Raw genomic sequence first — 13,919 nt, forward strand, 5'->3', positions numbered from 1 at the left:
GGGCGGGCGGGCGGGGCGGAGCAGGACCTCCCGTACCTTCCCTCGCGCCCGCACTCTGACAGCGCCGAGGTGTACCGGCGGGAGCGGGGAACAAAGGAGCGCCGCGGGAGGGGAGCCCGGGCCGGCCGCGCAGCACCCCGGCGGGAGGAAGCCCGAGTGTCCCTCGCGTTCCACCCGGGGAGCGGGCGCCTGGATCCGAGCGCCTTGTGGAGCAATAACGGCCGGGACGCGTCCTCCAAGTTACCGGACAGCCGGCGGCGCAGGAGGACGCGCGCTGGTCCCCTGAGACCCCAGCCCTGCCTCGCGCTGGGAGCGCCGGTCCAGGATGAAAAGCCGGAAAGGTGAGGCGGTGGCGGGGCTGCGCGCGGACCCGGGGCGAGTGACCCGGGGACACTTTTCCGCCCCCGGGGCTGGCGCTCGGGCTGGAGCGGCGGCCGCCCTCTTTGTTGAGGCTGCGTCTGGAACAGCCCGAGCGGTTTTTCCCCTAGACATAACACGAGGGGCCGCCGAGGAGACGAGCTCTCCATGCTGCTGGCACTTTGTCAAGAACACGCTCGGCGCCGTGTTTGTGCGCCTCCAAGTTTCATTGTCTCTGCCGCCTCCCCACGCTGCCGCGTGGCTCCCAGGTTCTCCGGCCGGCGCGGGGCGTGGGGTCTGCTCGGGAGGACCTGCGCCTTTGTCTGAAAGGTGGGTGGCGGGGACCTCACATCCCCCTGGACCGACCCCAGCATTCTTCTTTTGGGGATCTGGTGTTTTTCACAATCCGAGGAATGTAACCCCCCGAGCCCCTTTCCCCATCGTTCTCGGGTGCGCACAGCTTTGGAAAGTGAAGACTTTTTGAAAGTTTTCCCACGATGAAGTGGGGCAACATGAGAGGAGTTTGGCTTACGGGGCCAGCAACTTACGGCGGCGTGCAGTGGGAGTGTAGTCGAGTGTGACAGGCAGACTCGGGTTGTAAGTTCAAAGAGCGAGACTGTCATTGTTTCCACGGAGCGTTCTGGAAGATTTACAACTAAAACTTGCCGTCAGCCTACAGGGGGGGGGGGGGGAACAACCCCGAAAGGTCGAAGACTATGAAATCCCTTTTGAAGTTTACTTTGGAGTCCTCGTCTCGGAGGTCCCCCGAGTGGCCCCTTGCGGACGGGATAGGGTTCTCGGTTGTGATTTATGTGGAGTGGCTCAAAACAAGTTAATCGCCCGGGGACCTGGCGAGGCGCAGTTGCGCATGCCCAGGAGCGCCCGGACTGGAACCCGCATTCTTCCAGAGCCCGGCGGCAGCTCTGCGCTGAGGGTCTGGTGGGGGATCTGGTGGGAGACCCCGAAACACGCAGGGCCTTCCCAGGCCGCCCCACGCCCACCAGTAGCCTCAGTGGAAGTGAAATGAGGCGTGAACTCCCAGGTCCCTTGGAGGGAGGCCTCCTGGTTGACGCTTCTGCGAGGGACCCCCTGGAAACCTGGGCGCTTCTCAAGTTGGGGACATTTAACTTGGTTCCGGAAATGCGTGGGGCATTACGCAAAGCCTTGTGGCCCTGGTAGCACCGAGATCTGGTCCCGTGCAAGGACGCTTTCTATGTTCCCGGGAGCTCAGGGCGCAAGTGAGGGGCTGTGTTCGCGGAGTGGTGGTGGGGCACAAGATGCAAAGCTGGGTGCTGGGCGGGGGGCGGGGTGGAGAAGGCTCCATTGTCCCAGCTGCAGTGGGGTCGGCTCTCAGCCCCCGCAGCCTGCACCCTCCTTCTTCGCTCCACTGGGCCCCGCCCCCTAACGCCCCCTCCCCCCTCTATCCCTGTTCCCCTCCCCTCGCCGAGGATTCAGGCTGGGACTGCGGGCGCCAGGGAAAAGTGGGGGTCCCCGATCCTGCTTTGCACCGACTCCTGGAAAACGATGGAAGGTGACGAATTGGAGGGTAAACTTGGTGACTGTTTTACGGCTCGCGGGGATGGGGGGCAGGATTCTCCCTTTCTCAGGATTCCCTGGCCCCTGTTCGGGGTGCAGAGACTGGAGGATGTGGGTTGGCAGTCGCAGGCCAGGTCTGCAGTGGCCAGGCTCGGTGGGGGTTGAACCCCTCGCCAGAACAAAGCTGCGCTCCGCGGCCCCCCCTCCCCCGCACCCGGCTACCTGGGAGGGGGCTCCCCGCCTGCCCATTGTCTGCCTTAGAAAAATCTGAACAAAAGTGCTTGCAACTCAGGGAATCATGGATGTGTCACAGTACTGCGACCTCTTAAAAAAGCCCCGGGTTGCCAAAAAAGATATAAAGTGGCTTAAAAACAAGCAGGAAGAAGTTCGGTTCGGAAAACCCCTCGAGGCTTTTTGCTCTCACATCGCGTTTAATTCTTGCAGAGGGATTTGCCCCTCGCTTTGTGGGTGCTCTTGGCTGCGTCAGCCTGGCTACCGCGGAAGAAGTTTTCAAAGTTCCATTCCTCTTGCTTCTCCTGAAGGGAGAGGGTCCCCGGAAACTCAGGCTCGGTTTGCTGTTTCCCTAAGTAAATGTCCCTTGATCTTCTAGATTCTGCTTTAGTGGCCTTTCTTTCTACTTCTGAAATCCAACTTTACAACCAACTTCTGGCGTGCCACCCCCCGCCCCCAACCCCTTCTTGATTTTTTTTTTTTTTCAAAGTTGTTCAGAAAAAAAAGTGCAGACTCCAGCCTGCTTCCCAGAGCCGTGGGATCCGCGGGCCATCTTGCGGCTTTTCCAAGCTGCATTTCCTTGTCTGAGTGGAGTAAGAGGCTTGTGATTGTCCCCCACCCAACCACATTTTTTAAAAGCGTAAGCAGCCGAGCAAGAGGTTTGGAAACAAGTCGTAACCGGGAAACTTTTCAAAGGGCTCTGTTACAGTAGGAAATGAGTAACGAGGAAAAAGCCTTTTTGTTTTTCCAAGTTGAGCCACCATCAGGAGGAGGGAGAGTTTTACTGAAAACAGCCCTGACAGCAGCGAGCATGGGTTTCAGCCCGGGGACGACTTCAGCCTTCACTTCCGGTTCCTCCAGCTTTGTACACATATTGGAAATGTTTGTTACAGACCCAGAGGATTGGCATTGTTTTTTTTTTTTTTTTTTTCCTTCCCCCTGCTCAAATGAACTAAGTGAAGTCGGCTCGCAGTTGGGGGTCGCTTAACTGAAATCTACTTTTGTTTGTCACTAACCTTTTCTCAAAAATCAGGCTTCTTGTCAAACTAAGCTAGTAGATCAAAGGGCAGACTTCGGGTTTTTTTTTTTGTTGTTGTTGGTCTCAAACTTTATTACCAACTTCCAGTGGGGACTTCACTGCTCAATGAGCAAAATTTCCAATTTTTGAGATTTATTTTTTTAAAAAAAGAGGGAGAGAAAAAAGCCTTGGAGAAGTCTGGCTTTTCAGATGCTGGAGAGTTTAAACAAATTGCTTTATGCAAATGTGCTTTCCTTGTTCAGTTAACTGGAGACACGTGTTTAGAAGTGAGATTTCCTTAGCTATCAAACCAAGAAACTCATTGGTACTTTGTTAAGGTTTTATTTTTCCGCATAGTTTTTTACCCAAATTTTAATATGGGTTTTGAAAGTTTCTCAGCAGTGAAAGCAGTTTCGGTTTTAAAGCTCTGCCCTTTCTTTAACTTGATTTTTTTTTTAAACTGCTTAATTAAATCTTCAGGGGGAAGAGAAACTTCAAATAACACGGCAGTTAAAACGTTGAGATTCATGTATGGTTTATTTATGGCTGTTTGTTAAAAGCCTTGAGCTACGGTGAATTTGCGGAATCATGCACGTCCTTTGTTACAACTTGCTGGCTTTGTGCAGGGTTTTTTCCTTTCTTAGAGGAACGCCCTCCCACACCTTCGGCCCCCTGCAGTCCAAAGCTCAAACTGTCACCAAGCCGAGTCGGCCGATTGCTGGCATTCAGAAAGCTCTTTAGAGACTGGGTGACTGGTTTGCACCTAGGAAGAATTAAAAAAAAAAATTTTTTTTTTTTCCTGTCAGGGTAAGCCAATTCAATTAAAACTGGTTGCTTTTCTTTCACCAAAATTACAGACTACAGAAGAAAAAGTTTACAGAGCTAAAAATTCAAACCTTTTAAAATGACTTTTCCTAGTACAAAAGATTTAGTATTTTAAAAACATGCTTGTAGTTGTTAACTTATTTGTATTTTTAAAAGTGTTAAATTGTCTTTAAAAAGAATATTTCTTCAGCCATTCAGAGTTGTTGTAGTTTCAAAAAGCAGGGTTAATGGCATTTATTTGAAATTTTTAAGGTCAAAGTGAGGCCCAAATGTGAAGATCTAGGCGGGTCTTGAATTTTTATTGAAATCATTGTCAGATTTAAATGTTCTTACGCTTGTGAATTCTTAACATTTCTGGTAGGATTAAAGTACTTACAACCAAAAGGACTTCCCTTGGGAGTGCATATTCAGTGTTCTTTGTCATGTGTGGATTGAAGTCTGAACTCTATTGAGAAGCATAGTAGTCTTGGCTGGTATTAAATTGGCAGCTGAAATTTATGGAAGGTTTGAAGTTTGGTATCTTCTGACATCTCACTTATGTATTAATAGTGGGGAAAATATTTTGTGTAATGAAATTGAAAACTGCAGTGGTTCCAATTTAAAGTTACTGTCTACTCAAAGCAGGGGCCTAGGTTTGAATAAATGTAGATAGCAGCGAATAAGAAATGTTCTTGCAGAACATTTTAAGTATTTTACGTTTAGGATACTAACATGTTACATATGTGATTTTCCCCCCCCCTCTATTAGTGGGGGAGGGATGTGCAAATCCTCTTTTCTTTCAAACCATCAGTGATAGGAGGAGGATAAACATTTAAAACTGCTAACTTGCTCACCCTGGTTGACAGTGACCCTGAGAGGCTAGTGGACACGTTCTGGTGGCCTAATAACGTTTCTGTTGTCAGTGTATCGAGTTAGTCACTCTGAGTAACATAAACTTTCTGAGCAGTAGCCAGAGGACTGAGAAGTTAAATCCTGGAGCACAGCCTGGAAGAAGGGGGTTGGGAACCTACCATGTGTCTGCCCGGCACATTCTTCTGGGAGGCTTTGCCCGTTCCCTGGTAATGAGGGACAGGAAACACAAGTCCTTTATTTCACCCTCTGTAGTTGGGAAAACACAATCACACAACTACCCTGTAGATTACATGCGTCTTGATAGCTTCCCTGCTGATAGCACCAGTGACGGCCACCTCTGTCCTCTCCTAGGTGTGGTCATGGTATCCGCAAGTGAGACCGAGGATGAGGACAGCATGGACAGTCCCCTAGACCTTTCATCATCCGCCAGCTCCAGCAAGAGGAGGAGAAGGGGCAACCTGCCCAAGGAGTCTGTGCAGATCTTGCGGGACTGGCTGTTTGAGCACCGGTACAACGCCTACCCTTCAGAGCAGGAGAAGGCGCTGCTGTCCCAGCAGACGCACCTGTCCACGCTGCAGGTACCTCCTGGCTGGGGGACGGGCCCTGGCCCAGGTGGGCCAGCGCTGCTTCCCTGTTTCACCCCCAGGCTGTGCACACAATTTTGAATTTTCAGAGTCATTTTCTAGCATTTCTGTGTGATAGGTCCTGAACCGCCTCCCCACTCAAAAAACAAAAAACAAAAAGGACTAGTTTTATATGGTAACCTTCACAGTGCTAAAAGCTAATAAATGGCTATTTAGAGTGTGCAGGAGCACTTGACAGTCATCTGCCAAACAGCATTTCCTTTAATGCTCCAAAGACAGCTCTCCTCTCTGCCACAGACATTAAAAAAAAAAAAAAAAAAAAGATGAAACCTTTCTCTATTGCCCAGGAAACTGGTTTGAAATTTAAACAAGGACAGACCTGGGTGAGGTAATTCGTGTTCTGCTGTTGACACAGTCATTTGAACTGGTAGAAATCAGTTACTGGGAGGTGGGGCTCTCTTAGAGGAAAGGCTTTCCTGTCGTTGATTAACTTCAGTGCCAGGGCAGTAGGTGACAGGGTAACAAGGGCAGAGTTAAAGGCAAACCTTGTGAGTCATTTGCAGGTGTTTGAGAATGTAAACCTCCCCCCATACACACACCAGGGTTGAAGGACAGTGAGACCCCAGAGCAAATTTGAGTTAGCAGGAGGATTTCCTGGGAGGGGTCTGTCACCTCTTCCAAGGCCAGGAGGTGTGAGAGCACCCCTCTGTGATTCCAGGTCTGCAACTGGTTCATCAACGCCCGCCGCAGGCTGCTCCCAGACATGCTGAGAAAGGATGGGAAGGATCCCAATCAGTTCACCATTTCCCGCCGTGGGGCCAAGATTTCTGAGGCCAGCGCTGTGGAGGCTGCGATGGGCATCAGAAACTTCATGCCAGCCCTGGAGGACAGCCCAGTGCATTCCTGCACAGCTGGACCTAACCCGCCCCTGGGCCGCCCACTGTCTCCCAAGCCAGCATCCCCAGGGCCCGCACTGCCTCGCCCCTCCGTGATCTGCCACACCACGGTGACTGCCTTGAAAGATGTGTCTTTCTCCCTGTGCCAGCCGGTTGGGGTGGGAGCCAGCGTAGACCCGGAGCAGATAGCAGCTGGCGGCCTCACGGAGACCTGCCTGAGCTTCCCGGAGGACATGTGTAAATCAGGGTCTGGTGCAAACGCACAGAGCGGCCTCTTCAATACCCCCCCACCCACTCCCCCGGACCTCAACCAGGATTTTAGTGGATTTCAGCTGCTTGTGGATGTTGCCCTCAAGCGGGCTGCGGAGATGGAGCTGCAGGCAAAGCTCACAGCGTGACCCGCTATGGGTGCCCGGGCTGATGGCAAGCAATGAATGAATTGCATTATTTTTTATATATATATATTTTTTATCAATATTTGCACAAAGGATTGCTAGAACGAAGCTTCCTGTTACTGACATGTCCATGGAATACAGTCATTCCGAGAACTAGAAACTCAAAGCTACTGTAGAAACAAAGGGTTTTCCTTTTTTTTTTTTTTAAATGTTTCTTGGTAGATTGTTCATAATGTGAGATGGTTCCCAGCATCATGTGATTTTTTTTTTTCCCCTCCCCTTCCCCCCTTTTTTGGTTATTTTTTGTTTTGTTTCGTTTTTTTTCCTCCAGACTGTGCAATACTTAGAGAATGCAGCCCCTCCCCTTCCTGTGTGGAGCGGGATGTCCACAGACTAATTAATAAATGTTCAGTTTTTTTTTCAAACCAGTATGAATCTAGTTGATTGATACCTTTTTTTTCACGATATAATAAAGTATTTTCTTTAAAAGTTACTGTAATGCAGAGTATTTTGTCTTCCGGAGGAGGCGCTTCTGAGGAATGAGTAGGACACCCCACTAGCACCCCAGCCAGCAGGAAGTTGGGGTGGGGGTGGGGGTGTGAGTTGGGGGTGTCGCTTGGGCTTTGAAGAGCAGGTGGACAACAAGCTGGGTGTGTAAACAGGATGTGCGATGTTTACTCTTGATAGGAGGCAGCAGTCTTTAAGTCTTGGCTCAGAGCCACTGAAATGAATCCTTACTTCATGCTTGGCTTTGGTCACCCTGGTCACCTGGGCCCGCATGTCCCGAAGCAGTTAATGGAGGCTTCGAGGTTACAAGTCATCTGTCTACACAAGGGATCTTTTATTGTGCCTTTTCCAAGTTAATGTTTCCTGTTGACTCTGTCCTGCTCAGGTAAGGCCTTTGCATTCAAATGCAGCACGGGGCAGTGATCATTCTCTGACAACACTTTCAAGAGTTCCCAGCTAGGAGGAGGAAAGGAGGCCCACTTGGTCAGGGGAGGTATTGTTAGTTCAGGAGGTGCACATTTTGCAGGGTTAGAAGTGCATGAAAAAACCGTGGCGCCAGACTAGTGGGGTTTGTTAGGATAGAGGTGATGACTTCCAAAGGCCAGATGGCCGGAGGGAGGAGGGAGAGCGCCTTTGACTTGTCACATGCCACAGAGCCATTCCACAGGCCTGCGTGGGATGAGGCTGCTTTGTTGTTGGACCATGAGCTTTTCCAGTCTTGCCCTGCTGGGAGCCCTTGAGGGTTATTTAAAGAGGGGAGATGGTCTTTTTTGAAATCCCATTATGCAAAGTCCTTACTGTAGAGACCAGCATAGATACGGCAGAAAAAAATGGATCATAGGAGAAACAAACATTTTAGAATCATTGGCCAGGTATGTCACACATCTGAATCCTGGCACTCCCGGAGGCTCACATAGGACAATCACAAGTTCATCCCCAGGCAACTTAACAAGTTAGATTCAAGGTGGGGGATGTACCTAAATGCAAAGATCCTGGGTTCAATCCCCAGTCTCTCAAAAAGAAAAAAAAAAAAAAAAAAAATCTTAGCTTGCTCCAAGAGCTGGGTCAAATAAAAGTCTGTAAATTTTACTATCCTACAGACACCGAACATGGGAAGTCCAGTACACCTTCCCAGTACTTAATCAGCCACCCTAAAAAAGGAGCAAAGTTCTGTGAGTGTATTAGACAGTTAGGACTGGGGATTTAGCTTAGCAGTAAAGGGCTTGTCTAGCACCCTAGAGGCCTTGGTTCAGTCTCCAACAAATATAGAAAAAACTCAAGGATCTATGAAACCCAAAGGTCTAGGAGTCTAAGCTTTCTACAAGTGTCTTATGTAAACTTGATGTTTGCAGTACGTAATGATTATACTCAGAGTAGGGGATTGGTCCATGTACAGAACATATTTTAATTCCTTTTTTTCCTGCCTTTCACCCCCTAGTATCAGGTTCATATTTATAAGACCTTATAAAATTAACTCTCATACAGGTGGAAAAGCAGGCAAATAAGCCAAAGAACATAAAAAAGGTAAGGCAATTGTAGTAAATCAAGGTATACTTTTAGTAACATTGTTCACACTGGGTTACACTACCTTTTCTTTTTTTTCCCTATTATCTGTTTTTCACATAAGAGGCCACTTGATATTTAAGCTTGTGTGTCTGATTTATTTCACTTTACGGTCTTGCAGTGCATCCGTTTTCCTACAAATGACTCAGGTTTGTACCTTTTCATGGTTGCACTGCAAACCACTGTTTTTTTATTCCTTCCTCAGTTGAAGGGGTTACAAGCTGTTTGGAAGATTTAGCTGTTGTGAGTTGTGCTGCCATAAACATGGGTGTGCATGGGTCACTATAATACGAAGCCTTTGACTCTTGCGGGAAGGTATCTAGAGGGGACTAGCTGGGTCAAATGGAATTTCTAGTTTTAGGTTTTTGAGGGATCTCCACAGTGGTTGTATTAGTTTATAGTCCTCCGAGCAATGGGAAGGATTGCTTTCTCCCCAGAGCTTCTCCAGCATTTGTTATTAGTTGATTTCTTGCCTTTCTTTCTGGGGTGAGATAGAATCTCACTGTCGTTTTAAATTTACATTTCTCAAATGGTCCGTGATGTTGAACATTTTTTCATGCCTTTTTTTTTTTTTTGGCCGTTTGTACTTTTCTGTCTGAGAAGTATCTTCATTTCAGATGCACATTTTTAAATTTGTCTTTAAAGCTGGAGGAGGACTAATTTTTTGAGTTCTTGGATATTCTAGATATTAGCTGGCAAAATTTGTTTCCCATTCTGTAGGATGGCTCTTCAATCTGTTAGCAGTTTCCTTTGTTGTACAGTAAATATAAGCATTGTTTTGAAACAGGTAAATGACATTGAATAGGTAAACAAAAATCCATTTGTATCAAAGCCATATAAAAATTTTATTCTTACTATTTGCATAGTATAATATATATAGCATAATATAGTATATATATAGTATATAATTTTTTTTTGTTGTTTATTTTGGGGCATTGTATGAGGGTATCCTGCATGCTAGGCAAGCCCTCTGCCACTGAGCTACAACCCCAGCCCTTTTAAAAATTTTTTTTTTTTTTTGTCTTTTTCCGTACCAGGGATCGAACTCATGACTGCCTGCTTACAAGGCAGGCGCTTATGCCGTTGAGCTAAATCCCCAGCCCCGCCCTTTTAAATTTTGATACAGAATCTTTCTGCTTTACTCAGGCTGGCTTTGAATTTGTGGTCCTCCTGTTTCAGCTTCCAGATTAGCTGGGATCACAAGGATGTGCCCTGATACTTGGCTGTTAAATTGTAACCCATTTGTGCCTTTTTTTTTTCTGTACCAGGGACCAAACTCATGACCTTGTGCTTGCGAAGCAGGTACATATGCCGCTGAGCTACATCCCCAGCTCCCATTTGTGCTTTTGTATTTATAACAATCTCATAAAGCATATTTTTTTCCTTTTTGTAGATACTAGGAATTAAACTCAGTACCTCACATTTGCCAAGCAGGTGCTTGTGCTACTGAGCTACATTCCCGGCCCCATGGGGCTTGCTTTTTATCTAGTTCAGAGATCCCTGCTGTTTACTCAGCATTTAGTCCCTTTACATTTAATATAATTATTGATATTTTTGGATTCAGTGTAGAATGTTCTTTGTTGTTTCTCTTTTCCTACTTTCTGTTGAGTTAGGAATTTTTATTACATTAGTTTTCTATTGGCCCATAAACTACACCCTATTATTTTTTAATGGTTATTGTAGGGATTACAACATGCATCTTTAGATTGCTACAGTTGGAGTGTTAATGTTATACAACTTCATAGGAAATAGAGTCCGAAACAGTATAGTACCACTCACTTTCTCCCTCTTCCTCTGTTTTTCATAAATAGTAGTTTTGTCTACATAATAAACCCCACAAGGGAATCTTCTCACTTTGGCTTAAAACAGCATGTGTTTTGTAAGAAGGAGGAAAAGTACATTTTGTGGGGGGGGGGTTCCCCTCAATTTTTATTGGTCCATAATTGCAGTACATACCTTTTAGGTTCCCCAAGTTGGTCCACGTACATAACACATCTTAATTCCTTTTTCTATCCTCTTTTCTACTCCTGCCTCCATCTCTTGGTCTCTTCCTTTTTGTAAAAGATCTTTGTTCCTATTTCCTATTGCCTTTTATTTTATTCTTTATATTTTGGGTTTCTGATAGACGAGGAGCCATGTGATATTTAAGCTCTTGTGTCTGATTTATTTCACTTAACATTATGCTCTCATGGTGCATCCATCTGCCTACAGGTGATTCCTATGTGTCCTTCTCCATGGCACAGTAATACTCCCTGTGTGTAAACACCACATTTTCTTTTTTTTTTTTTTTTTTTGTTATCGGTACCAGGGATCGAACTCAGGACCGCCTGCTTGCAAGGCAGGTGCTTATGCCGCTGAGCTAAATCCCCAGCCCCACACCACATTTTCTTTGTCCATTCATCTGTTGATGGGCACAGAGGCTGCTTCCAAGATACAGTTATTGAGCTGTGTTGCTATAAACACAGCTATGCAGACATCACTGTAATATGATGTCTGTAACTGTTCCAGGAAGATTTCTGGAAGGTGAATAGTTGGGTCAAATAGAATTTCTATGTTCAGTTTTTTGAGGACTCTGCATACAGATTTCCATCGTACTGTACCCTTGTATGCTCCTACCAACAATGTGAAAGGCTCCGTCCCCCTGCATCCTTACCGCCTTGTTATTCTCTGATTTCTTGATGGTAGCCACTTTCTGAGTAAGGTGGAACCTCAGTGCTGTATTAATTTGCTGTCTCCAGTGGCCAGCAATATTGTTGGACATTTTCCCAGGGATTTCCTGGTCACTGATACTTCTGAAAAGTGTCTGTTCATTGTTGTTGTTTGAGACAGGGTCTCACTGTGTAGTCCAGGCTGGCCGTGAGCTACTGTGTAGCCTAAACTGGCTTCAAACTTGCAGTGATCCTCTTGTCTCAACCTCCTGAGTGTTGGGGTTACAGATGTGTACCACCATGCTTGGCAAGTAGTTCTTTCTTTCTTTCTTTTTTAATATCTGCCGAATATGGAGCATTTCTGGTGCTCTTTGCCCCTTCCTGGAGAGCTGCAAGATAGCTGGTGTCGCTGCCTGAAGTGTGAAGGATTTCCTGGAGCACTGGCGGCAGGTCTGCTGGTGACAAGCCCCGGCTGTGTTTGTTGAAAGCAGCTGTATTTCACTTTCATCTCTGGCCGTCAGCTGCCCTGGTGGAGGATTCTAGGCTGAGCCCTTCAGAGGCCCATTGTGTCTCTGCCTCCCTGCTTGGATCTCAGCTGTCACCTGCATCACTGAGCTCTTGTCCCTGATGTCCCTCTCTGGCTACTTACTATGGGATTTCAGCCCTGTGACCTCTATGTGCACGAATTTGTTTTTCTTTGTATTTATCCTGCTTGGGCTTCATGGAGCTGCTTGGATCTGTAAGTTTATAATTTTTTTTTTTAACCAAATTTAGGGAAAGTTGGGCTATTATTTCTAAATACGGTCTCACTGCCTTGGTCTTTCGTTCTCAGGGCCAGTAATTCTTTTGGATGGCATGAGGTCACCTCCCAGGGCTTGTTTCCTCTTTCAGCCCTGTGTAATTGGTTTTCAGCTCCCAGCTCCTCTGCCTTTAACCCGCTGTTGGACTCACCTGGGAATGGACTCACCTGGGAACTCTCATTCCAGCCGTTGCATTTCTCGCTTGCAGATTCCCGTTTGCTGCTTTCGGTTTATCCTTTGTACTTTCCTGAGATTTCCTTGTTGGCTTCTCTGTATTTCCTTATGTGCTGGTGTAATAGCTGCCTGACAGTGCTGTTGAAATCACCGTCTGTTGGTGTGTTTCTCTGCAACACACGGTCAGTTTGCAGGGGGCTTTACCCCACGGACCCCAGACTGTGTGAGGCTAGGGTGCTAACACTCAGCTCTCCACACTGGGGAGGTCATCGCCTGCAGGCCCATCCTGTCCCCTGGCCGAGGGTGCCCGAGGTCTCGGTTCTCTCCTAGTCCAGCTGTTGTGACTCGGCGGGCCCTGGGTCTCCGTACATGAGTCAGCCAGGATTTGAGCAAAGCTTACACTCGGAGTTCGAGACTGGCTCCATCTGCACCCCTCCTTTTCCAACACACTTCCCTTAACTTTCCTCACTTTCTTCTCTGCCCACGCCAACAGTATCTGTGATTCTCAAGCTGCTAGCTCACTGTCGGCTCCCCCTGCCTGGCACCTGAAGATTCTCTCTCTCTTTCTCCCTGTCTTGTCTTTGCGGCACTGTGGATTGAACCCAGGGCATTATACTGCATCTCCATCTCTGCAAGTTTTATTTGCGACAGAGTCTCCCTAAGTTAGTTGTCCAGCACAGCCTGAAACCTCTGGCGGCCTGGGCAGCTGGGATTCCTGTCCACGCCACCCCCACTCCACTTGGCTAAATACCCTTTCCGTAAGGGGGACAGCCCTTTATTAGTTTCTGCCTGCTTTTGGTCTCTAGCCAGGGCTACAGTGAACTTTCTAGTTAAATGTCTTGTTGGTAGTTTATCACTGTTACACAGAGCTAGAAAGAGAAGGGGAGAGCGGTATGGGGGGGAGGAGGGGGCACAGAGAGAGACAGAGACAGAGAGACAGACAGAGAGAGAGATTCCACCAGTACAGGAAACTAGAATTTTATTATAGTTACTTTTCATCTTTAAATCAATGATTTTCAAACTTATCCCCACCTTGGAATCACCTAAAAGTTTACAGAGTACTGTGTTGTGGCTTTGGGAATTTAAAAAAAAAAAAATACCTTGGTGAGCCCGATAGAAGAGGTTTAGAACCATTGCCCCAAATAATTCTTTAAATCAGATGCTCTTTCTCAAGCAGAGCATTAGAAATCGATCTTTCTCCTTCATAATCTAAAGAAAGGGCCACTTCCCTGGTAAGTGCAAGGTTTTGAGTTTGAGCCTTGGCACAAATAAATAAAATAAAATCTAAAGAAAAAACTTTTATTCTTTGCACACTAGGCAATTGTTATAAAAGAAATAGAATTTGTAATTTGTTGTAAAATTAATTTGTCATCCAGATTGAGGTTAACTTGAGTTTGATGCTTGGGAAGCCAGATCTGCTCCCTGACTAATATCCCTGACAGCTGGGCAGGAAGGTAAACATTCAATTGTATCAAACCAGAAATGAAAAGTGTGGAGATCTGAGTTTGAGATCTCATTAAGCTCATTAACAGG

At 46.9% G+C, this 13,919-nt stretch overlaps 1 protein-coding gene and 1 long non-coding RNA gene across 5 annotated transcripts; one reads left to right on the forward strand and one right to left on the reverse strand.

The window, feature by feature from the left end:
* Positions 1-22: 22 nt before the first annotated feature.
* Positions 23-7,187, forward strand: Tgif1 (TGFB induced factor homeobox 1). Of its 4 annotated transcripts, XM_063231915.1 has the most exons (4): positions 23-341; positions 489-687; positions 5,171-5,397; positions 6,122-7,187. In XM_063231915.1, the coding sequence occupies exons 3-4, from the start codon at positions 5,179-5,181 to the stop codon at positions 6,695-6,697; spliced, it is 795 nt and encodes a 264-aa protein (XP_063087985.1). In that variant the 5' UTR covers positions 23-341; positions 489-687; positions 5,171-5,178; the 3' UTR covers positions 6,698-7,187. The 4 variants fall into 4 exon arrangements, with proteins under 4 accessions (XP_063087985.1, XP_063087983.1, XP_005008526.3 ...); XM_063231913.1 differs by lacking the exon at positions 489-687 and having other exon boundaries at positions 24-341; XM_005008469.3 differs by lacking the exons at positions 23-341; positions 489-687 and adding an exon at positions 715-1,903.
* On the reverse strand, positions 3,481-5,118 carry LOC134471833 (uncharacterized). The gene is made up of 2 exons (XR_010041527.1): positions 4,978-5,118; positions 3,481-3,905 (listed from the first exon to the last, which is right to left on the reverse strand). It is a non-coding gene; the product is annotated as an uncharacterized LOC134471833 (long non-coding RNA).
* Positions 7,188-13,919: the final 6,732 nt, after the last annotated feature.

This window comes from Cavia porcellus, unplaced genomic scaffold, assembly GCF_034190915.1.
Source record: "Cavia porcellus strain 051 isolate PalLab524CR breed Dunkin Hartley unplaced genomic scaffold, mCavPor4.1 scaffold_20, whole genome shotgun sequence".
In the NCBI taxonomy this organism is placed as follows: Eukaryota; Metazoa; Chordata; class Mammalia; order Rodentia; family Caviidae; genus Cavia; species Cavia porcellus.

Bases quoted from the DNA above. Each gene is read 5' to 3' on its own strand.
- Tgif1 (XM_005008469.3), top strand. From the start codon at position 1,882: ATGGAAGGTGACGAATTGGAGG. The intron at 1,904-5,170 runs GTAAACTTGGTG...GTCCTCTCCTAG, and splicing joins GGAAGGTGACGAATTGGAGG to GTGTGGTCATGGTATCCGCA. The intron at 5,398-6,121 runs GTACCTCCTGGC...CTGTGATTCCAG, and splicing joins CGCACCTGTCCACGCTGCAG to GTCTGCAACTGGTTCATCAA.